This window comes from Mustela nigripes, chromosome 18 (genome assembly GCF_022355385.1).
Source record: "Mustela nigripes isolate SB6536 chromosome 18, MUSNIG.SB6536, whole genome shotgun sequence".
Lineage (NCBI taxonomy): Eukaryota > Metazoa > Chordata > Mammalia > Carnivora > Mustelidae > Mustela > Mustela nigripes.
Window position 1 is genome coordinate 23,607,391 of NC_081574.1, and position 25,897 is coordinate 23,633,287.

The following is a 25,897-nucleotide window of genomic DNA, read 5'->3' on the forward strand; positions in this document are numbered from 1 at the left end:
ACACTACAGTTAACTAAAAAGTAAACCCATGGGGGGACTCTCGATTAAACGTGATTAATCTTGTTTAAACTAGCTCTAGTTCAGCAGTAATTCCCTAACAGCCCAAGAGCTCTATAAAAACACTTCCACTGATAATTTTATTCAGAAAAAAACAAATAGGAGAAGAAAGAAACACAATTCTGGTCATTTGCAGTATCTATCAGCTTTCAATTTGGCTCTCCTGTTTAAACAAAGACAAATGATAAAAATTATGTAACACATGCCATATATAGTCAACTACTAAATATATACGCACATTCAGAAACTGTTTTCAGTTTGGGTTATTGCCATACTACTTACATTAAAATATTTTAATTAAAATTAACTTTCAATATTGTTTCATGCTAAATACATTCTACTCTTATGAAAGTCATAATCTTTAAGAAATGTTGCCTAAGAGCTTTTTCAATCCACAATAGCAATTTTAATTGCCTCTGAACTTAAGCATGCCCTAAACTTCTATTTAACAGCGTGGCAATGTTCTATTTTCATGAGTGATAAAAGTTAACAAGACATACAACTTATTTCTTTTGTGTCCATATCCTGATTTTTTTTTTTAACATCCTATTCTTGATTTCTTAAAACTAAATACATTCTTTGTTCAGCAGGGAAAATTCTTATATCACTTACTAACTTCTGGTAACAAGTCGATCATCTAGTTAAGAAGAAAGATGATGAAGCAATATCTTTATCAGTAGTGTGAAGAAATGTTTTAGGACTAATTTTGCAACATAGCACTTGAAGGAGTGGCAGATTACCAAATTCCTTTTCAATCTGGCACTTATTTATGGTTATAAACTTATAGCTAAACCTCTCTACCCACTTTTTTGTTATAGATCTAAGACATTACTTACCTAAATAAGAATAGTATTAGATAAATATTAACAATGTGCTATGATAAATATCCTGTACACTGCTAGCTAGATTCAACTTAATGAAAATGCTTCAATTTTATTTCATTTTATACTTAGTAATTTTAAAACTGATCTGTTTTTATCTCATTTTTAGGAACCTGTACTATTCTACTAGAATCCACTGAGTTCTGAAATTAAACTACTTCTTTCTAGCCCTTCTAATAGTTACAAAAAGATGATGTTAAATAAATTTATGAAGGGGTTTCAGTCAAATCTGAATGTCTTATAGCAAAATATGAAGTTTTTGGAATTTGGCTACTACTAGATATTGTTTCCTGGGTGATCTTTTCCTAGACTTATGATGTCCTTTTTAGGTAATATTACTACGTTCATAAATTAGGAGACAAAAATTTAAGAACAGTAATATTTGAAAAAGAACACTGATTATATATATGCCATTTCTATTGGATCCTGAAAATAGTTATAAAAAAAGTAAAAATATACCTACCTGTCCAGAAGTGTTTCATGCAAAAATCCATCTTTCCGGGCCTTTTTGAGAATTTTACTGTCTTCTTTACTTATTTTAAGTTTGTGGTCTTGGAAGCTCTGAAATTTCTTTCTGTTAAGAAAATGCCTTTCTTGAGAATCATTTCAAACTTTGATTATACATGTTTACTCACGAATTTACAAATATTTTTAAAGTTTTTTGTTTATTTAAAAAAAACAAAACTATTGTATTTCTTTAAAAACATACAGCTTTTCAACTGCAAAGATGACCTTGGTGTTCTTCCATGAAGAGGGCAGTTGTTTGGGCAGCAAACTACAAAGCCCCAGTTCCACTAAGGCATATTGGCTGGAGTCCCTGAATCCTGCCTATGGGACATTTGGTTGGCATTATGTACTGATAAGCGATAGTCATTCTATTAATGAATAAGGAAAAAAGACTAACCCAAGTGACTTTAACTTTGAAAGTTAGCAGGGTAATTAGGAAAACTGAAGCTCTGTGAAAAGAAAAGCATTCAGCTTCGTTCTTTGTCCTAGAGTCTATTTTATGCTGCCCCTTGTCCTTCAGGTATTTTATTTTACGTGTCTTGAGGAGTACTTTGTTGCCAAATCTGTAAGGTATAAAAGGAAAAGAATACATACACATAATTGATTTCACACTGTTTAACATTTCCTTTGTCTTCTTCTGGAATATCATCTTTTTTCTTAGTTTCTCTTTCAGCACAGGATCTAATCTGGACAATAGAGATAAGAACCCAACAGATTATACATCTATCTCCCCTCCTCCCCACTTTACTTATTTCCTAAGAACCCTGTAGGTGATTTCTTATGCAAATGAAGAAAACAATTTAGCAATCAAATTCAGAAAAAGTTTCTAGATAAGTTTTTATTTATATATGTATAATTTATATAAATAATTGGTTATGTTTCTCTACAGCCTTTGCATCAGATGTAAAAGACAAAATTATATGAAAAACATTTTATATATATCAGGTCCTGCTGACCAATTAGGCAATAATTTAATTAATTTGGCCTCAAAGTAAATATTCAAATTATCATATTTTTTATTTTTTACAACACTGAAAGTTTAAGATAGCTATTTTAATTTGCATAGCTATTCCCAAATCCATTTAAACTTTTAACATGACACAGACTACTTTCACTTAATTGGAATCCACTCTTTTTTTTTTTTTTTTTAAGATTTTATTTATTTATTTGACAGACAGAGATACAGTAGGCAGAGAGGCAGGCAGAGAGAGAGGGGAAGCAGGCTCCCTGCTGAGCAGAGAGCCCGATGTAGGGCTCTATCCCAGGACCCTGAGATCAGGACCTGAGCCGAAGGCAGTGGCTTAACCCACTGAGCCACCCAGGCGCCCTAGGAATCCACTCTTTTTAATTCTTCCTTGTATCCTCCTAAGTTGTGACAGATAATTACTATCAATGCCATAAACTGATATAGCAAGTAAGATCTACTGAGTTGGACAGGAAGTGGACATAATTCAGGCCTCAGGAACTGGCAATTTGCAACACAGAGGACAGAATTTACATCTCCAAGGATTTACATCTCCAAAGTGATCTTTATGCCTCAGAGTCCAGTTCCAAGGCTTCTTAGAAAGTGCTGACCAATGAGGCATGTCCTAGTGCTACCTGTGTGACAAGTTTGGGTAGCAGAGTCCTAGCAGACCTGGGGAAATTACTACTGTCCAGGGTCTGTGACAATACTACTTTTGGCAGACGGCAGTGTGTCTTGAATGTCTATAAAGGTGCATGGCTGATCCAGATTAGCAGAGCGTATGAAGTAAAATGCAAGGTAGAAGGAGTTCTGGATTATCACTGCTCAGAGCTTCCCGGTACTTGACTAACCAAAAAGACCCTTGGGAAACGTGACAGATACATCGTATGAAAACAGTTATAATTAAATACACTACAGTTTCTTTTCCCCCATAAAAGTACAAAATGCTGCACTTTATTTGCATTGTCTTCAAAAATCGTACTTTTAGGTAAGTGAGAAATCCACCAGCATTTCTCTAATGACCTGATCTTTTCTAATGAGAAGCAGTATGGTATGGAGTGTCAGAGTAGTTTCCAGTCAGCTGGGCCGGGGTACACATCCTGTCTCTATCCGATCTAGCTGCGTGAGTTTCATGATGACTATAGCAGGTGAGGATATAAGGAGGCTCAAAGGCTCCTCTCCTCATTGGTAAAGTTAAGATAACAGGTACCTCACAGGAATTAAAAAAGATTCAAGAAGACAGTGCAGGAGTCACATTCAGCAGAGTACCTGTAGCTACTGGCTTCTGTTTTGGTTTGTGTGTGTGTGTTTTTTTAATGTAATTATAATTACATAATTACCTTGTAATTCTGTTTTGGGGACTTTTTCCTCAGATACACCTGTACACCTACAGAATGATGCATATCCAAAGTTTTGTGTTACAGCACTGGTTCTAAAAGCAAAAGACTGAAGTAACCTAAATCAGCATTTATGAGGAACTGACTAAATAAATTAGGGCATATCCTTAAAATGGAATATTATATAGCTATTAAAAAGAGAAAATTTTCTACAAAGTAATTGATAAGGGAAAATCTCCAAGATAAAAACATTAAGGAAAAAAAGAAAATAAAGGTCTAAAGGAGTATATGCAGGAGCCTAACTTTATTGTAAAAAAGTAGAAAATTATAAACATGTTTTTATTAAGAACTGGTAGGCTAGAGAAGGATGGAAGTCATGTCTTTAAATGTTTGTATTTTTAAAATTTTGAACCATGTGAACATATCTATTAGATTTTAAAATGCAAGCAAGCAAAAAAAAAAAAAAGAAAACAACAGTACTAAAAAGCATGTGGAACTACTCAGAAAAAGGGACCAATACATGGAGGTAAGATATAATAATTTCTCTAACACATGGTACAAATAAGCCATCGGTTATAGGATTTATAATTAAGCTTTTTATAATAAGGCTTATATGGAGCATAGTATAAAAAACTATGCATTACATCTTTGAAGTAATAGCAAATGACTATTGAACATTATTAAGAGATACAGTCACATCATTTATGTACATGGATTAGTCTATAGAAAAATTAAGAAGAAAGCAATTTATAAAAAAGAACAAACTAGATCACAATTACCTTTATCATTTCTTCTTCTCCTGCTGTTTTACTCTTTGCTTCTATATCACCTGCTTCATTGCATCTAATAAAGCAGCTATTTGAGGCCAATAAAGCCATTTTCCCCTATATAAAAAATAGCAAAAAAGTTACAAGACTACTGCAAAAGAATTCTTAAGTTTTGAGAATGAAATGAATTCTGCCCCTTAGCCCCAACTGTAAAAGTAATCAGTAAAGAGAATTTGGAGAAAATACAGAAAAAAAAAATACAGAAAAGAAAACCAAAATCACCTATAATCTTACTACTCAAAAATAACCCAATAAATATTTTTAGTATATACTATTAGTAGGACTAAATTCTAACTAGATGAAATAGAATTGTTTCCTTCAGCTTTAAAGATCTATTGAGGATATAACTGAATTAGTTGTTTGAAAAATAATCAGCTTTTAAAGATAATAAAAAATTATATAATGCATACTAATTTACTCAAATAATAGTGGTTTTTTAAAAAGATTTTATTTATTTATTTGACAGACAGAGATCACAAGAAGGCAGAGAAGCAGGCAGAGAGAGAGAGGAGGAAGCAGGCTCCCTGCTGAGCAGAGAGCCCAATGCGGGGCTCGATCCCAGGACCCTGGAATCATGACCTGAGCCGAAGGCAGAGGCTTTAACCCACTGAGCCACCCAGGGGCCTCTCAAATAATAGTGTTTTAAGTAAGATTTTCTTCATAATTAGAAAATATAAAAATTTATAAGAACTAGCTTTTGGTGCTTTTGAATTTACTACTCAGAACTTCAAGAATCAATGTCAGAGAGTTTTGGACAGAAATGATGGTGGGCAGAGGTACTACTGCTATTTTTTTGCACTGTTTCCTCCCCCAGTTTTACTGAGATATGACTGACATAATCATGCGTAAATTTAAGGTGTATAGCATAATGATTTGGCTTAACACTTACTGTGAAATGATTATCTTAGTAAGTTTTGGTTAACATCCATCATCTCATGCAGTTAATAATAAAAAGAAAGCATAAAAGGAAAACCATTTTTTTCCTTGTGATGAGAACTCAGGATTTAGTCTCTTAACAACTTTCCTCTGTATCATACAGCAGAGTTAGCTGAAGTAATCATGTTATCCGTTATATCCATGGCACTTATATTTATCCTGTAACTGGAAGTTTGTACCTTTTGACCACCTTCTTCCTCTAATTCCTAATCCCAACAGCTGCTACTCTGGTAACCAACCACAAGTCTGATGTCTTTGTCTGAGTTTTGTTTTGTTTTGTTTTTAAGATCCATATATAAGTGAGATCATACAGTTGTCTGTCTTTCTCTGATTTATTTTACTTAGCAAGTTCCATTTGTTGTTGTAAATGGCAAGATTTACTCATCTTTTATGGCAGAACAATATTCCATTGCATATATATATAACACAACTTCTTTATCCATTTATCTATCAGTGGACATTTAGATTATTTCCATAGTTACTCTTAAAAGTAATGCCAGTATGAACATGGGGGTGCAGGTATTGTTTTAAGTTAGTTTTTTTGGTTTCCTTTGGATATATTTTCACAAGTGGGATTGTTGGATCTTATAATAATTCCATTTTAATTTTTTGAGGAATCTCCAATACTATTTCCACAGTGGCTGCCTCAGTTTGCATTCCCACCAGCAGTGCATGAAGGTTCGCTTTTCTCCACATCCTCCTAGCATTTATCTCATCTTTTTGAAGAGGGCCATTGTAGCAGGTAGGAAGTGATACCTTACTGTGCTTCTGATTTGCATTTCTCTAATGACTAGTGATGTTGAGCATCTTTTCATGTACTTGTTGGCCTTTCATATATCTTTTCTGGGAAAAAGGTCTTTGCCATTTTTTAATTGGGTTATTTGTTTCTTTGCTATTGAGTTGTATCAGCTCTTTATATATTTTGGATATTAACCCCTTATCAGAAAAATGGTGTGCAAATATTTTTTCTCATCCTATAGTTTGTCTTTTCACTTTGTTGATTATTTCTTTTGCTGTGCTGCACTGTTTTTCAAGGCCTTTTTACGGTTATGAGTTCATATTGGTTTTCTTCAATTTAGTGGGTTATATTATTGCTCTGTACTTTTGGTTTGTTTTTTTCTTTAGGCTATATATTCTCACTGAATATTAAAGACTATCTTACATTGACAAGAAGCTTTTATGAACAATAATAGCACTTACATCTTGAAAGACTGGTTCCCATTGTTCTCTTGGTCCAATTGCATCTGAACGCCCCACAACAAGTCCATCTGAATTAATACCTAGGTATTTTCCATAGCCAGATTTCAGGGCAATTCTTTAGATTAACAAAAAGGAAATGTTAAAAACTGAGAGCAAGAAAATTAAATATGGAACATAAAAATAATTTGTGTGTATAAAAATCCAGGCTAGCCATAGTCCAAATTTTCAAAAGCCATGTGATGTGTGGCTAGTGACTACCATATTGGACAGTGTAGTTCTATTTATATAATTTTATATTGTACTTATAAAGCTCCTATTACATGGTATCAAACTACTTTCCTCTGTATCAACTTAACATTCTCATCTCAAATTAGGAGAGTTATCATTTCACCATGCATCTATTAACATTATGCCTTTTTAAAGAAAAAATTAGAATATCAGATACAGGAAAAATAGTATCCTATTTAATTTATCTTCTAACCATCGTAAAGAGACATTTGCACTTCCTTTCCTTTTTAGGTTTTATCTTTTTATCCATTTTTCTATTGGTATCTTACTGTTTTCCTTAGAGTTATGAATCCTGTACGTACATACAAAGAATAAAAACTCATTGCTGTTAATGCTGTTGCAAATATTTTCTTCATTTGCCTATTTTGTATTTTTTGTTTTCAACTGTAAAGAAGTTTGAGTTTATTGATTTTCTTCTGCTTTTATTCTTTAAAAGTCTCTCAGGCACCTGGGTGGCTCAGTCAGTTCAGTGTCTGACTTCAGACACTGACTTCAAGTGATTTTGTGGTTCTGGGATAGAGTCCCACAAGCCCCGTAATGGGCTCTGTGCTCCCCACTCAGCAGGGAATCTGCTTCTCCCTCTTCCTCCCCCCTGCCCAGTGTTCACTTGCTCTCTCCAAAGTAAATAAATAAATAAATAGATAGATAGATAGATAAATAAAATATTAAAAAAATAAAAAAGTCTTTTACTGTACTTATTGGCCACTCAGAGTATAGGAATGATAATCTTCATGTGATGTTTTTTAAAGAAAAAAATATGATTCTTAACTTTTAGCTTACCCAATCCCTGATGATGCCAAGGGATTGATTTTATATTCATCTACAGGTTAATGATTGTATAATACAAATCATTATCATATTGATGCAGCCAATTATTAGCATACTGAAATTCAATTTCTGTATGTACTACCCAAAGTATCATTCTATACTTTGTTACTGTGAGAATAAAAAAGGTCAGCTTATAAAATGATTGGAAAAACAGTGAATATTCTTTTGGTCTTCATGACTGTAACATTCTTTACTGATTTTAATAATTTTAATAATATTCCTTTATTATTTGTTTATCTCTTGACTTCTGACAAGTGAGTTTATGTATCACAGTAACATCAAACCAGGTTTTGTCTTATGTCTATTTTCTTTGCATGATCTTTCTAATCTATATCTTATTTGGTCTGTGACATTATTAATACTCATTTTTTTCTAGTCTAGTATTATATATTGGTAGGAGTCATAGGGTATGTTTTTATTTGGAGCTTTCATTCTCTCTCTTTTCTTTTAAGATTTTACTTATTTGAGAGAGAGAGAGAGAGGGAGAGAGAGACAGCATGAGAAGGGGAGGGTCAGAGGGAGAGGCAAACTCTCTGCTAAGCAGAGAGCCTGATATGGGACTTGATCCCAAGACTCCAGGATCATGACCTGAGCTGAAGGCACAGTTGTTACAAATGAAATTTAATAATACCTAAATATAGCATATATAAATGTCGTATCTTTAAAATGTCACAAAACTACTTTCAAAAAGATTGTTTTGCTTTTTACATCAAAATTGGTCTGTGGACTTAAGTTAGCTTATTTAATTAGCTATATATAAAAATTTTTCAGTAAATAGAATTAAATTAAAAAAATAAAAGGTGATTAATTATAGTTCAACTTACTTACCTGGAATCAGACAATTTGACAGCTGTAAACTGCTCTGGAGGACTAGGGCCTTCATCAACTATAGAGGAAAAAAAATTTTTTTTTTTGCCACCACTTTAAAAAAATTTTTTTTAAATAATTTTTAAAATTTTTTATAAACATATAATATATTTTTATCCCCAGGGGTACAGGTCTGTGAACCACCAGGTTTACACACTTCACAGCACTCACCTTAGCAAATACCCTCCCCAATGTCCATAACCCCACCCCCTCCCCCAACCCCCCCCCCCCCCTGCAACCCTCAGTTTGGGAAAAAAAATATTTTAAAATAAATTTGACATTTGTTACCAATATACACATAAAAATATTTTTCAGCTTTAAAACTAGTTTTTTTGAGGGGAACCTGGGTGGCTCAGTCATTAAGGGTCTGCCTTCGGCTCAGGCCATGATCCCAGGGTCCTGGGATCGAGTCCCACATTTGGCTCCCTGCTCGGTGGAAAGTCTGCTTCTCCCTCTCCCATTCCCCCTGCTTGTGTTCCTTCTCTGTGTATCTCTCTGTTAAATAAATTAAAAAAAAAAAAATCTTTTTTTAAAAAGAATGTTTTCTTTAAAATTAAATATAAGAATACTATAATATTTTGATATAATCATAATACACTCTATTCAGATTAGAGTATCAAGTTCTACTTTATCTTCTAACTACAGTGTTAGTTTTACATACTTAATAGGTAAGTCAGCATGATGCTTAATCACTTATATTTTCTTTTTGTGTTTTATTTTTTATTTATTTTTTTTTTTTAAAGATTTTATTTATTCATTTTACAGAGAGAGATCACAAGTAGACTGAGAGTCAGGCAGAGAGAGAGAGGGAAGCAGGCTCCCTGCTGAGCAGAGAGCCGGATGTGGGACTCGATCCCAGGACCCTGAGATCATGACCTGAGCCGAAGGCAGCGCCTTAACCCACTGAGCCACCCAGGTGCCCCTCTTTTTGTGTTTTAAAATGCACTTGGTATATAAACAAGCATTCAATATTTATTTATTTTTAAAAGATCTTGTTTATTTATTTGACAGAGAGAGAGAGAGACAGTGATAGAGGGAATACAAGCAGGGGGAGTGGGAGAGGGAGAAGCAGGCTTCCCGCTGAGCAGGGAGCTGGATGCGGGGCTTGATACGAGGACCCCGGGATCATGACCAGAGCTGAAGGCAGACGCTTAACGACTGAGCCATCCAGGCGCCCCAGCATTTAATATTTAAAAAACTAAATGCTGCAACTTATTCAAGGGATGGTCATTCATACTTAAAGATCCTGCTTTTTATCTTCTGATTACTTCATGTCTCGTCAGTGCTTATTCTGGTGGACCAGAAGGGATAACACAACTTCAAACTGTGAATAATGTTCCAGGTCAGTTTTGGCAAAAGGTCTAGAGGACACAGATATCAAATCTTTGACTCAACTATGTTTCCCTTTCAATTCAATTATTTATGTTGCTTTTGATTTCAATTGATACTTTTCTGGAACCATAAAGAATGTTTTCACAGGCTTATAATGGAAAGAGGATTTGCCAATAATTGGTAAATATTAAGGAAGGAAAAAAGGGGAAGAGTCAAATGCAATGGATTTATTCCTTGTACTATACTTGAGATGTTAGAATTTGGCCTAAGTGAATGACTGTCATAAAATATATGCTTTTTAAAAATTTTTTTATAGGGCGCCTGGGTGGCTCAGTGGGTTAAGCCTCTGCCTTCGGCTCAGGTCATGATCTCAGGGTCCTGGGATCGAGTCCCGCATCGGGCTCTCTGCTCAGCAGGGAGCCTGCTTCCTTCTCTCTCTCTCTCTCTGCCTGCCTCTCTGCCTACTTGTGATCTCTCTCTGTCAAATAAATAAATAAAATCTTTAAAAAAAATTTTTTTTTTATAAAATTTTATTTGAGAGACAGGGAGAGAGCACAAGCAGAAGGAGCAGCAGGCAGAGGGAGAAGCAGGCTCTCTGCTGATCAAGGAGCCCTATACTCCATCCCAGGAGCCTGAGATCCTGACCTGAATTAAAGACAGACCCTTAACTGACTGAGCCACACAGGCATCCCTAAAATACATACTTTAAGTGGTCTTTTCCCTTCCACTTTTTCTACTAGACACAAACCTTCTTTATGTGGAGCTCCCAGTGTAAAAAGTCCGTTGTCAAGTGCATGTATGTAGGTTCCTTTATCCATTTCAATTGCTATGGTTCCTGATATTTCACCAAAATTTGTTACTGTCCACCAGATTCCTAAAAAATAAAATCAATATTGTAAATTTAATTTTAGATTTGACATAAGGTTCTAATTTGTTGTTCTTGTTGTTATAACTTATTTTTTAAAACATTTTATATTGCAGTTATAAGAAATAATACAGAGAGATCCATATGTCCTTTATTCACTTCTCCCTGTGGTAATATCTTATATAATTATAGTACACTGTCGAAACCAGGAAACTATCCTTTATACAAACTATGAACCTTATACAGATTTCCTCCATTTTACATACATTCATTTGCATGTTAGTATGTATGGATATAGGTGACCACCACCCAAAATCAAGATTACATTCTTTTCAAAATATAAAAAAGCAGTGCATGTGAAGGCATAAAATGATGGAGAACAGTCTCTTTGATTTCCTCCCCAGCCATCCATGACTGCTTTCTAGAGGCAATAACTATTATAACCTGTCCCTTACATATCCCTCCAAAAAGACTTTTTTGTTTTTAAAGATTTTATTTATTTGACAGAGAGAGAGATCACAAGTAGGCAGAGCAGCAGGCAGAGAGAGGGGGGGAAGCAGGCTCCCCGCTGAGCAGACAGCCCGATGCTGGGCTCGATCCCAGGACCCTAGGATCATCACCAGAGCCCAACCAAGGCAAATGCCCAACCCACTGAGCCACCCAGGCACCCTCAAAAAGACTTTCTAACATAGTATTCTTTTTAAATTTTTTTTCAAGTTTTTATTGAAATTCCAGTTAGTTGACATCCAATGTAATATTAGTTACAGGTACAGAATTTAGTAATTCATCACTTATAACACTATGCTTATCACAATAAGTGTAGTCCTCAATATCCTTCACCCATTTAACCCATTTCCAAGCCCACCTCCCCTCTGGCAACCTTCAGTTTGTTCTCTGTAATTAAGAGTCTGTTTTCTGGTTTGTCTCTCTCTCTCTCCTCATTTTTCCTACATTTACCTGTTTTGTCTCCTGACTTCCACATACGAGTGAAAATCATATGGTGTTTATTTTTTTTCTAACTTTACATAATGCTCTCTAGCTCCATCATGTTGCAAATGGCAAGAATTCATTTTTTTTGTGGTTTAGGACAGTATTCTTTACCATGATTTTAGATTAGAAACAATATGAACAGAAACTATGTATTCTATATACATGAACAGAAATGGGTTTCTTTTGAAATTCATTTTATTTCAAATATAATTAACAAATGGTGTTATATTAGTTTCATATGTATACTATAATGCCTCAGCGATTCTATACATTTCTCAGTACTCATCAAGATAAGTGTACTCTCAATTCCCCTTCACCTATTTCTCCCATCCACCTACTAATGCTGCACATTCAATACAATCTCTATCAAAATACCAATAACATTTTTCACAGAACTAGAATAATCCTAATAATCTTTTGTATGGAACCACAAAAGATCCCAAACAGCCAAAGCAATCCTGAAAAAGGATAAAGCTGGAGGTATCACAATCCCACATTTCAAAATATACTACAAAGCAAAGTTTTTAAAGATTGAGTTTATCACAATGCACAAGATTTCCTATTTATCTAAACAAGAAAGACTTTTAATACCCAACAAAAAATTAGTAAAATTTCACTTAATTAAGTTGGACTTTTAATTTCATATATATAAATTAACTCAAAATGGTCAAAGACCTAAATTTAAGAGCTAAAATTATCAAACTCTTATAAGAAAACATATGGTAGAAACCTCACAAAATGGGATTTGGCAATCATTTCTTGGATATGACACCAAAGGCACAAACAACAAAAGAAAAATTAGACAAATTAGACTCATCAAAATGAATAACTTTGGGGGCACCTGGGTGGCTCAGTCAGTTATGAATCTGACTCTTAACTGCAGCTTAGGAAGTGATCTCAGGGTTGTGAGACTGAGCCACAAGTCAGGCTCTGGACTAGGCCTGGAACGTGCTTAAGATTCTCTCTTTTCCTCTCCCTTGACCCCTATCCCATGCCCGTCTCCCCCTCTAAAAAAAGAAAGAAAAAAAGAAAAACTTCTGTGCATCACAGGACACTATCAAGAGAGTAAAAAGACAACACAGAATAGAAGGAAATATCTGTACATCACATATCTGATAAGGGATTAAGATCCAGAATATATAAAGAACTCTTAAAACTCAACAATAATACAACCCATTTCAAAAAATGGGCAAAGGACTTGAACACAAATGACCAATGAGCACATTAAAATTACTCAATATTGCAATTCACTGAGGAAATACAGACTGAAACCATAATGAGATACTATTTCATACCCACTATGATGGCTACTATCACAGAACCAGAAATAACAAATATTGGTGAGGATATGGAGAAATCGAAACCCTTAGGCACTGCTGGTGGGAATGTAAAATGGTACAGTGACTATGGAAAACAGGTCTCACAAAATTAAAAATGGAATTACCATATGATCCAGCAATTCCACTTCCAGGCATATGTCCAAAAAGAACAGAAAGCAAAGTCTTGAAGAGATATCTGAACACCCATATTCCTAGAAGAATTATTCACAATAGGCCAAAAGTGAAGTAACCTACGTGTTCACTGAAAGATGAATGGTTAAATGAAATGCAGTATATACACACAATGGAGTATTATTCAGTCTTAAAAGGAAGGAAATTCCACATGCTACAACATGGATGAACCCTCAAGACCTCACCTGATTTCAAAACACCATGACATGACATCCAATGTAATATGTATCAGAAATGTATCAGAACAACAGACAAATGAACGGAACACAGAGTCGAAAATTATACCAACCCATGTAAAGTCAGTTGATTTTTTACAGCGATATCAAGGCAGTTTAATGAAGAAAGAAAAGTCTATGCAACAGTGGTGCTAGAACAAGTGGATATCATTATGAAAAAATGAAAAGAACCCTGACCCATAATTCACTCCAGATCAAAATTTAATTTCAGATAGATCACAGATATAATGTAAAAACTAAAACTAAAGTCTCTTACAGAAAATGTGGAAGAATTTCTTCATGACCTTGGGGTTAAGCAACAGTTTCTCAGATTGAAGATGCAAGGTGGTATCCATAATAGAAAAAAAGTAATAAATACGGTTTTATAAAAACTTCTATACACATATATCAAGTCATTATATTGTATACCTAAAACTAATACTATGTTGTATGTTAATTGAAAAAAAATATCTAACTTTTGCTTTCACAGAAATAACATTTAAGCAAATTAAAAGCCAAACCACAGACTGGGAGGGAAGATTGATAACAGAACTGTATTACTTGTTGGTGGGAGTATAAAATGGTGCAACTACCTTAGAAAATTCTTGGTGATTACTTAAATCGCTAAATATCCACCTATTTGTTGACATAGCAATTCCATCTCTAGATATCTATCCAAGATACTTACGCTAATATTATAACTGTTGATTTGCTATTTCAAAAAAAGGTGAGATTTTTCTAGAATATTATCTTTATCCCATTTCATATAAAATGTAAAGGAGCCAAAATTTATGAAATTTCAAAACGTGACTGGCCATGTTTTAAGAGAGAAAAAAGTTGCTTTAAAGTATAGATGTGGAAAGAATCAGAAAGCAGGCTGCTTAAATGTGTTTGGGTCAGTTTATCTCTGGTAGCATTTACAGGCTACTTTGATGCTTTGTTTAAGATTTTTATTTATTTCATAATATATAAAAGAATCATTTTTACTGTGAGTTATTTTTACTGTTCCTTTGGGGACATACTTATCACTGGTTTCTACAACGAAAATGCATAAATGTTCAGGGATGCCTGAGTGGATCGGTCAGTTAAGTGTCTGCCTTTGGCTCAGGTCATGATCCTCGGGTCCTGGGATTGAGCCCTGGGTAAGTCTGCTTCTCCTTCCACCTTTTCCCCTGCTCGTGCTCTCTTCTTTCTCTCTCAGATAAATAAAATCTTTGTTTAAAATGCATACATGTTCAAAGAAAATTTGTGAAATATATTTAATTAAATAATATTTATGTATATCTGGCCTTTAAAATTATGTACCAGATCTGTGGGATATAAGGTAGTCTAATGAGCGATATTTCTTCTCTTCCTGATGAGGAAAAAAAGGCATCAGTGACATCTACTGTGCCAGGCTATAAAAGAATCCATAACTTTAAATAATATTGAAAACTTTAAGAAAACTATGCATAGGTCACAAGTTCTTTTGAGTTTCTTTGAACTACTTATCCCTAAGTAGGAAATATTTTTAAAGGCATCTCAACCAATGTTAACTTTTCTCAGAATAAAGTATAGGAAACCTACCAACAATATCAAGTTGAGTTTCTTCATCTTCTTCTCTTTTTCTCTTCTTCTCTTTACTCTTTTTCTTCTTGCTGCAGGAGATAATTTATATAGATGAGTTTAGAAACATTGATCTGATGTTAAGTATCTCAAGATGCAATCTTAGAAGAATCTTTTAAGCTGTACATAGATATAAGAATTATTGATTTTGTTATGTACATTGATATGCTTTCTTATTTCTAATATTAAGAAGTCACTTCTGATCCTGTATGCATTGTGTTATAGTTAAGACAACAGATTCTGAAGTCAGACTGCCTTTTTAATCTTGATATTGTCATTTCTTAGCTCTGTGACTTTTGGAAAATTTAATCTCTGTCAGTTTCTCACCTATAAAAGGAGGATAATAATTTGACTAAGCTCTTAAGGTTGTTTTGAGGATTAAGAGATGACCTGTACCTTCATGTGTTGCTGGTGAAAATGTAAAATGGTATAGCCACTTTATAAAATAGTTTGGGTTCTTCGAAAAGTTAAACACAGAGATACCATAAATGAAAACACATGTCCTAACAATAGAAATGAAAACACATGTCCACATAAAAAGTTTATTAGAATATTCAAAGCAGCATTATTCATAATAACCAAAAAGTGGCAACAACCCAAATGTCCATCAACTGATGAATGGAAAAACAAAACATGTTATATCTACACTACACAATAGAATATTATTCAGCCATAAATATAAGAGTACGGATGCATGCTAAACATGGATGAGGCTAGATACAGAAGACTGCATACTGTATGACTCCATTTATATGAAATATGCAAAATAAACTGATGTGGATGGAAATCTACAGATTAGTGGTGGCCAGGACTAGGGAAACAGTGGAAGGGAGAGTGATGAAAATGGTTGGCAACTTGATAGTGCTGAATTTTGTCAACACATTAAAACCCACAAAATTGTACTTTATAGGGTGAATTTCTGACATATGTACTGTATCTCAGTACTAAAAAAACCATCATGGTTCAAAAAAATTATATTGAAGTGCTTAGAATAGTTCTTGGCACACAGAAAGTGGCTGTGTGTGTGTTGATAGTGATTGATAGTTGTGAGAATTAGAAGGCGGCACACTTGTTTGTATTTTCATCAAATGTAAGCTTTCAGAAGACGACTCTCCCCTCTCTCTTGTAAATTCAGACAGTACAAGTTTCAGATTTTTTCAGGGTAAGTTCTTTGTGATTCCAGAACCGTAGGCAGAATTGCTCCTTAACACTTCCTTTCATCTTCCCTAAAAGTACCGAAAACCATCACTGAGACACGCTGAAATGCTTAATAAGGGTATGAACAACCAACTCCAAGCAGATCTACCAGTTAAGAGAGGTGGAGACAGGAGTGAGCAGATAGCTCTTCCTAACACTCTAATCATCATGGATCACCCCTACAAGCTGCTTGCTACCGGCCCCACTTGCTTCTGTACGCGTTCTCCCATTCACTCCTCATCCTCATTCTTTCAGTTACCATCAACCTTTCCTAATGAACGCGCCAGTGGAAGCGCAAGGATATTAACGAACTCGCACAAATCGCAAAACTAGCCACTGGTGGGGATCCAGATTTGAACCCACATCTGCATACTGTATTTTACAATTAAGGATTTTTTTTTTTTTTTTTTTTTTTAGGGGGGAGGGAAACAAGGGCGAAAAGAAGTATCTCTAATAAAGGAAGTCATTGTGATGATCTACAGCCTCAGACGAAGGCTGCGGAGGTCCGGAGGGTCTTGGTTCCCTTATCAAGCGACCCAAACTTTGGGGTTCCTGGGCTACCGGTTCCGCTGTCCTGGCTCCCCCCTTCCGAAGGCGCGAACAGTCCGGGCGCGTCTCCCGCGGCCCCGGCTCTCCAGCTCCGTACGGGTACCCGGAGCCGCGCCGCAGGGTCGGTCCGTCCGGGACCAGAGGCCAGGCCTAAAGGCTGGGAGCCCGAACGACAGCTCTCTCGGGCTTCCGTGAGCTTCTCCACGGCGGGGAGGACGCGAGGGCGGAGTGCTGCCCGAGAAGAGCCGGCCTCCCGCACACTTCGGCCTTACCTCTTAGCCTTGGTTCCCTTGAGCACGAGTTTGGTGGACTTCACATACGAGTATTCGGCCATAGTTCTGGGGACACTGTATAAAGGCGTGAGAGCTGTCGAAGGGCCAGATACCGCCACTGGAGAACGAACTGGCGCGGGAGGCCCCAAAACAATACAGCAGATTCCCCGAAACCGTACGCAACTGCAGGAGAGGACCGGTCGCTCGGAGTCCCCAGTATTTTTTTCCACCCAACTCTCGAATTCGACTTCCTGTGTGCTGTCTGGGGCTACGGCAACCGCAGAGGGCCGCAATACGTCAGGGTTCATTTGCTCTTGAGAACCGAATGTTCCACCGTCCCTAAGTGAGGAAACCTGGGGAGACGCGCCCTCTGGTGGACGCAGAGGGCCTAATAGCTCTGGAACCTTTTTTTTCTTCTTGTCTTTGTTTTTTTTTTTTCTTTTTTTTTTTTTTTTGTGTTTTTTTTGGTTTTTTTTTAATGGAGCCATTCTTGGGGTATCTTGCTCGGTCTCAGGAGAAGGGCGATCACGTTCTTTGATCAGCAAGAAGGTGATATGACGCAATCAGCCCTCCGGTTCCAGTAGCTTTGAGCTTTGAGCCTTACTACCCTGCGCAACTGAGTGCATTATCGGGCCTCGGACGATTTACAAGCCCTTCCAGTTCCATAAACGCCGGTTGTATTATCCAGAGACTTGAGTCACGTACAAGAAACAAGGAGGGAGTAAAAGAAAATATAATTAAATGCATAAATTTGGGCCACAGATTTCACAAGTGCTCTAGGAATTTGGGTGGAGGTGGGGCGGGAGGTTGACGTTGGAAACTAATGTAATCAGAGAAGTCTGTGTAGGATGGGTCTCTACAGAGGCTTTCCGTCTCAGTCACTGAGTATTTCTCCTGCCTGCTCCAATCTCTTTAACAGATTCATAGTTCACTTGCCCGATTCCATTTTCCCCCGCTTCCAAACCATCTCTGATAAAGCTACCCGACTGATCTTTCTAGACAAATAGCTGATTATTCCCCTATCTAAAATCTATTATAGGCTACCTATTACTTTCGGGAGGGAAAATCCTGGCATCACTTAATGAAAGAGGACAGTCTGGCCTCTTTTCCCACCACTTAACCCTGCCACCTTCCTCCCAGTCACACGAAGCAGCTGGAAATGTTTGAATGCTTTCTCTTTGCTCCTGCTGCCTGGAATGCTGCCCTATCCTCTTTCCCACGCTCTTCCCTTGGCGCAGTTTTTCAACCTTTAAGACAAACTGGGGCATCATTTGCTTCTGTGAATATTAATAAAGGGAAACCTCACTAAAATGAAGAAAGGAGGAGGGAAAAGGAAGTTAGGTGAAGCCTTTCCTCTCAACTTGAATTACAGGAAGAACTGTCAATTACAGACCCCCCCCCCCAAAGAAGAATCATCAGCGTGAAAGAATTATTAATTACCAGCCCCTGCAAGGGAAAGATGTACATTGTGTCTCCTACCAGGTACTTCTACAAGATCTTCTACGGCTGTAGTTCAGCCCATTAGAAACCTTCATCACCTGGATTCCCCGCCCCCACCCCATGGACTTTTGTTCAGAATAACCCCTCCCAGCCTCCTCCTTCTTCCATGCAAAGTAATGTTCCTCTTCTTTGTTTGTTAAACTTGCCCATGGTTTTGCCATAGCTTGCATGTCCCAAATTGGAATCCTGTTATTCCCTACTAAACCCATTTTTGCTAGTAAAATAACTGACAGTTTCATTTTTCAGGCTAACCCTCCAACAAAACACCATCCTCCAATATCCTGCCTTTCTCATTCTGTAGCTCATGGTGTGCTTTTTCAGGGCAGAAACACAAGTAGCTTATTTATTTTTGTTTCACGCACAGCCCATGCAGTACTTGCCTCAAAGTAGACCCTGCATAGATGTCTGTTAACATGTTAAGATTCTAAAGCTTGAGGTGTATCTGTGGGATAATAGAGTGGAGCATTTAGGAGTGTGGCTTGATTAAATAGGAGGGGTTGTGGTAGAAAAACCAGAGAAAGAAAATTGGAGGGGTGTAGCATATCCTGGAGACCACTGGAGATCTATTCCTTATTTATTGATCAATCATCTCTGCAAAGACACTGTATGCTTGGTGCTAAGATGGTGGCAACAGTATGGACAAAGGCAAGGAGCTAGATGAGGGCTGGGCTTTTCACAGCAGTGAATGGCCCAGTTGTTTGGAGAAAGAGCATGTACAGTACAGTGGTGGGAACCAGGATTGAGAAGGCACAGTGGGGTCATTTTCTAGCTGAAAAATTTGCATGAAATCAGGAACCAGTTATGAGAGATTAAATTTCAGGGGATGAGATGAATAGAACTGTATTCTAGGATGGTTTTTCAGCAGCACTTGGCCAACATTGTGTAAGCCCTGAGCCTTGGCTTTTCTTTTTGTAATACAAGCAACTGACAAAAGATGGTTATCTCCAAAACAAAAACTTTGCCAACCACAAGACTAGATAAAGACTCTGGTCACCGCGTGCCCCACTGAGGTTCCTTTGTGATCTTGGTTGATTTCAATAGTTGACCATTTAGATCACTTGTCTTTTCTCTTCCTGAGCTTTAAATTTTCACTCGTATGTTTTAAATTCCCTAAGAGTGAGGCTAAAAAACCTTAGACCCTCACCCCCCGCTCCAATAAAAGCAGAACCCTTAGCCTGTGCACACTTCTGTGCTTTCCATGCCCTGTCCCGCTGCCCTGTGCAAACTTGCTGTGTGGCCTCAGCTGTGCTGTGTAATTTCCAGGTCTTATACTTCTGTTTTTTTCAAAGTTTCCCATTGTTGTTGAAGGACATCTTGCAATCATAATAAGGAGCACAGGGGCTGGTCCAAACACAACACTGGGTATCAATATACTACGACTGGCACAAAACAATGTGATGGGTTGTGTAAGTGATACCAAAACTCTCTTACTCAAGCCGCAACTCTTTACATAATGTAGAAAACTTAGAGACCAGTTGGCTTCAAGACTCTTAGGAGACATTATTAAACTCATGATTCCTGGTGGCACCATAGAATCAGGATGGGCCCATCTCAAAACTAACTCAGAAAACAAAACCATAGCAAAAAAATCTGATAGGTCAGTATCCTTGCATACTATTATCACATCTTTTCCAATATTTTCACACTACTTCCCTTTTTCTTTTAACAATCTGGGCCACATTGAAAAAAATTCCCAGAGCCATGAACGAAAGAGATAGGATGAGAGGGTGCTGGCTTTTATAAGTGACATTTGGCAAAAACTCAATTTCTTCATCTCTTCAAATGGGGTTAGTAATAGTCCCTCTGAGAGGTATGAGGATTTAATGGTGTAATTCATGTAGAGTGGTAACGACCCACAAGTAAGTGCTCAGTAGATGTCGGTTGTGACTATCACCAACCTCATTATTATTATAGGTTGTCATCACATTGGCAGGAATGTTGAAAGCAAGAGAATGGATGCATGCTCTGAAGGAATGAATGCGGAGAGACCAGAAGAGCAGGCACTAAATCATACAAACATACCATAGGGGGGTAGAAGGAAAAAGGGAAGACAGGAAGATAAAAAAACGATGGCAGAAACAGGGTTACAGTAGAATTATAGAAATCAAGATGGAGTAGAAGCTCCATAAAGATCAACATCATTTAATATCTCAGGTGTGAAGAAGGACAGAATCGAAGGAAAGCCATTGAGTTAACCCACAGGTGACATGTGGGTAAGAGTTTTCACCAGAGCAGTGTGGAAGGAAGTTGGCTTGACCTAGAGAGTAGCTGGAGAAGAGGTAAGAGCAGCTTGCTACTGACTGGCTGCCTGGGAAGCAAATAGGGTTAGTACATTCTGCATTTCTGGATTTCATTTTTTCTTGCTCAGCCACTGTATTCACATAAGAGCTATAGCACAGAGTTACAGAAAATAACAATGAGGCCAATTCCATGTGTAGAACCCAATCAATACCTTATGCTTAAATTAGGATAAATTCATGACTCTCCCTTCTATTCCCACCCTCGGTTTTTAAGTTAAACAGCTGCTTTTCCTCTTCATGAATTTTATTTCCAGATCCTCCAGGATGTCAGTGGCTTTCAGGGGTTCCAGAAGTCCTCTAGGTTCTTGATGAGTTAAGGAGGGTGAGGAGGTGTGAACAAACACTATTCAGCGAAAGGGAGGATTTTTGAAATTCTGTTCATGTGTTTTCAGTAATTGTTCCAAGTTTTCAAGGTTATTCAATGACTGGGATCCTTGTGTGATTTTCCAAGCTTTACTGATAAGAACGATTGCAGGTATTTGTTAAGATACTGATTCCCAGGCCCTTCACATAAGGATTCTTCTTCAGAAGATCATTGAAGAGACCCAGGAATGGGTATTTTTGACAACTATCAAAACCGATTCTTACAGCTCAACAAATTTGGGAAACATTGACCTAGCTTTTGTATTTTCATTGCTGGCAGCTGAAGAAGGCTTTTCCCCAAATTTCTAAAAATAAAATATCTTTTAAAGAAAAGTTGTCTGATTAGATAAAATATTTCTACACATACTAGATGTACTGTACTGTATTATATACTTCTGTCATATTTAAAGTTAAAGATGGGTAAGAATACTCAGAAAAATTGTATATTAAATGAAATGAGGAGTAAGGGTAGAAAGAAAGGCAGTTTATTGCTGCAAAAAAAAAAAAAGATAGTTAAAATGTTAGAAATCTAATGTTGCAAAGAGAAGTTTGTAAAGTGCAAGAGCTTCAAAATCATGCCTGAAATTTCCTTTGATGTTCAGTTGTAAACGGTGACTTTGGACTAGATTTAGGGGAGAAACCAATTACGCTTTAAAGTGTTCTTGTGAAAGGCTTTAAATGAAAGAAAATCCTTATGTGTGGTTGCAGCAATTTAAATGGAAGGCTTTTAACAAATTACTAACCCTTCCCCTCTTAAAAACGGTCTTTCATTTGAAATGAAAATTTAAGTTCTTGTTTATGCTCTGTTAGCATCCTTATGTAGAGACTCAACAGCATGTTTTACATTTCCAAATTTTTATTTCTTGATTTTGCTGGAAGGAATATGCTAATCCATTGATTTTTTAAGAGTGAGGTAAAACAATTTATTTTGACAAGGGCAGACGTTACTTTCTTCCTCCGTATTCTGGTAGCAAAAGATTACATTTAATAGTGATTTCGGCATGAGAGTGACAAAGTCTAGGTTGGGTTCAGACCAAGTGTGCTAACTTGACTGAAATCCTGTTCTGTTGTTTGGTTTAAAAGAAACACAGGAGAAACATTTAGATCTGATACAAAAAATAAAATCAGTAAGTATTTATGATGAAGAAGAAAGAATGGAGAAAATAGAGCTTTGATTATGAACATTGATAAACATTAGTAGGCAACTATGTCAAAAGCCATTAATCTGCTAAAAATATTATGCTTTTAGAGGTGTCTGGTCTGGGTGGCAGCTCTTGATTTCAGCTCAGGTCATGATCTCAGGGTCCTGATATTGAGCTCTGAGTCAGGTCTGCTCTCAGTGGGAGTCTATTAGAGATTTTCTCTCTCTCCCTCTCGTCTGGCTCTCCCCCTGCTAGCTCTCTCTCTCTGTCAAATAAATAGATAAATAAAATCTTAAAAAATATTATATTTTAAAAACTGGATTGGCTAAATTTATTATTGAAGAGGAAAAAGAAAAAGGAAAACAGAATGCATGAAGGTAACCCATAAGGCTACAAAGCTACAGTGAATTTTCAACTCTATTCAACGAAATTGAACTCATTGTTGTTATACAACCTCCTGATACCAGGAAATAGTGTCCATTCAGTTTACATTAATAGATACATTGAATTTATTCTGACATCCCAATTTTTATAATTCTTTGTTTTTTTAAAGATTTTATTTATTTATTTGACAGAGAGAGATCACAAATAGACGGAGAGGCAGGCAGAGAGAGAGAGGGAAGCAGGCTCCCCGCTGAGCAGAGAGCCCAATGTGGGACTCGATCCCAGGACCCTGAGACCATGACCTGAGCCGAAGGCAGTGGCTTTAACCCACTGAGCCACCCAGGAGCCCAATTTTTATAATTCTTTAAGGAATATTGATTGTTCACTTTTGTCTCACCGGAGCCAGAAACAACAATTTTTATTCCCGTAATTGTTTTCCCTTCGCAGCACCATTCCTTCTATTAAGGAGTGTGTAGAGTGACTGGTAACAGAATTGTTCACAGAATTAAGTCAAAAGTTGAGAATATTTCAGGATGATATTGAGAATATGGTCAGTGAGCTAAAATAAAATAAAATAAAATATGGTCAGTGTTACCGTAATCCATGTTATCCTGTTGGATCTGTCACCCTAAAGTTGACAAACTGATTAATAAAATACACGGCCATTGATTAATTTACAATTTTTGGCTATGCCTATCCCTCTTCCCTCCCTCTTTCTTTCTTTCTTTTTTTTTTTTTGTTGTTGTTCATTCATTTCTTTACATGGAGCAGTGGTTTCCAATCTAAGATCCTGAGGCTCCTAAATATTTTTTTGTTGGGGTTAATCTGCTCTCGAAGTTATTTTAATGCATCAGAGCAGCCTTGATATTTATTTGTGTGTTTTGTTTATCTATCCACCCAGCTTTATTGAGATGTCATTGGCAGACAACAGAGGATAGGTTCGAGGTCTTAGTCTGACATAGTTCCATGTTGAGAAATTATTACCACTATATCATTAGAGAAAGCCTCCAACCTCTCACACCTAATTTACTTTTTTTTCACAGTGAGATAATTTAAGATATACTCTCTTAGAGTAAGATATTATCTCTGCAAGGAGATAATACTGTATTGTTAACCATAATCACTATGTTGTACATTGGCTCCCCTGAACTTACTTATCGTATAATTGGAAGCTTTTACCAGCATCCCCCCATTTTCCTCACCTTTCCCCCCTCTGATAACCATCATTTGCTGGTACTATGAGTTTGCTTTTTAAAGAATTCCACAAACAAGTGAGATCATACAGTATTTATTTTTTCTCTGACTTTTTTCGTATAGCATAATGGCCTCAGACCCATCCATGTTACTGCAAATGGAAGATCTCTTTTTTTCTAATGGCTTGAATAGTATTCCGTTGTGGTTTATAAATATTCCATTTTGTGTGTGTGTGTGTGACACTTAGGTTAATTCCGTATCTTAGCTGTTGTAAATAAGGCTGCAATGAACATAGGGATGCAGATATCTCTGAAAGATACGAATTTCCTGGGGTGCCTGGCTGGCTCAGTGGGTTAAAGCCTCTGCCTTCAGCTCAGGTCATGACCCCAGAGTCCTCGGATCAAGCCCCGTATCGGGCTCTCTGCTTAGCAGGGAGTCTACTTCTTCCCCCTAATCACTCTCTCTCTCTGCCTGCCTCTCTGCATACTTGTGACCTCTGTCTGTCAAATAAATAAATAAATAAAATATTTAGAAAAGAAAAAGATACTAATTTCCTTTTCTTTATATACCCAGAAGCAGGATTGCTGGATCATATGGTTGTTCTAGTGTTAATTTTTTCAAGAGCAGCCATACTGTTTTCTATTGTGGAAAATATTCCCACCAACAAGGCATAGGATTTCCTTTTCTTCACTTCCTTGCCAACACTTGTTATTTTTTGTCTTTTTGGTAATAGCCATTTTAACAGGAGTGAAATGATATCTCATTGTGGCTTCAATTTACATTTCTCTGATGACTGGTGGTGTTGGGTATCTTTTAATGTACCTGTTGGCCATTTGTCTGTCTTTTTTGGAAAAATGCCTATTCAGTTTCTCTGCCTATTTTAATAGGATTTTATTTATTTTTTATTTGCTATTGAGATTTTGAGTTCCTTATATATTTAGATATTACTCCTAATGAGATATATGATTTACAAATAATTTTCTTCCACTCTGTAGGTTGCTTTTTCATTTTGTCAATCAGTTCTTTTGCTGTGCAGAAGTTTTTTAGTTTGATGTAGTCTCACCTGTTTATTTTGCTCTTGTTACTTGTGCTTTTGGTCTTACATCCAAAAAGTCATTGTGGAGCTCAATGTGGAGGAGCTTTCCCCCATGTTTTCCCTAAGTTTTATGGTTTCAGGTCTTAAGTTTTTCAATTTCTTCCAATTTTAATTTTTGTGAATGACATAAGATAGGGTCTGATTTAATTTCTCTGCATGTGATTATCCAGTTTACTCAGCATCGTTTCTCAAAGAGAGTATCTTTTTATATCCTTAAGTATTTTTGGCTCACTTGTGAAATATTGGCTTACCATTTATACAAAGGTTTATTTCTGAGCTCTCAATTACATACCAGTGGTCTACATATCTATTTTTATGCCAGTACCATATTGTTTTGATTACTGTAGCTTTTAATAGCTTGAAATGAGGAGGTATGAAGCTTTATCTCTTTCTCAGGAATGCTTTTACTATTCAGGATATTTTATTGTTCCATATGAATTTTTAGGATTTTTTAAAAAAATTTCTGTGAAAAATGCCACTGGAATTTTAACAGGGACTACATTGAATCTGTAGATGGCTTTGGAGTAGTTTAGACATTTAAAAGTATTCTTCTGATCCATGAACACAAGATATCTTTCCATTTGTGTCTTCTTAAATGTCTTTCATCAAAGTCTTGTCATGTTTATTTCACAGCTCTTTCACCTTTCTGGTTAAATTTATTCCTAAGTAGTTTATTGTTTTTGATACTAT

General features: G+C 36.5%; 1 protein-coding gene and 1 long non-coding RNA gene across 2 annotated transcripts in view; one reads left to right on the plus strand and one right to left on the minus strand.

Moving 5' to 3' along the window:
• The window catches only part of LOC132006356 (uncharacterized), a 195,404-nt gene that overhangs the window by 13,713 nt on the left and 155,794 nt on the right, over positions 1–25,897 (plus strand). The window contains exon 2 of the long non-coding RNA XR_009401072.1: positions 6,148–6,251. This is a non-coding gene — a long non-coding RNA (uncharacterized LOC132006356). The remainder of the gene's footprint in view (positions 1–6,147; positions 6,252–25,897) is intronic.
• FRG1 (FSHD region gene 1) lies at positions 111–17,512 on the minus strand. Its single transcript, XM_059384123.1, has 9 exons — positions 17,229–17,512; positions 15,172–15,242; positions 10,773–10,898; positions 8,654–8,711; positions 6,710–6,824; positions 4,526–4,630; positions 2,040–2,131; positions 1,402–1,512; positions 111–220 (listed from the first exon to the last, which is right to left on the minus strand). The coding sequence occupies exons 1-9, from the start codon at positions 17,288–17,290 to the stop codon at positions 184–186; spliced, it is 777 nt and encodes a 258-aa protein (XP_059240106.1). The 5' UTR covers positions 17,291–17,512; the 3' UTR covers positions 111–183.

Excerpts from the sequence above, each read along its gene's own strand:
- FRG1 (XM_059384123.1), bottom strand. The coding sequence starts at position 17,290 with ATGGCCGAATACTCGTATGTGAAGTCCACCAAACTCGTGCTCAAGGGA. Across the intron at positions 8,712-10,772 it reads GGGAGCTCCACATAAAGAAG|TTGATGAAGGCCCTAGTCCT; the intron begins GTTTGTGTCTAG and ends TTTCCTCTATAG. Across the intron at positions 6,825-8,653 it reads GTCAAATTGTCTGATTCCAG|AATTGCCCTGAAATCTGGCT; the intron begins GTAAGTAAGTTG and ends GTTAATCTAAAG.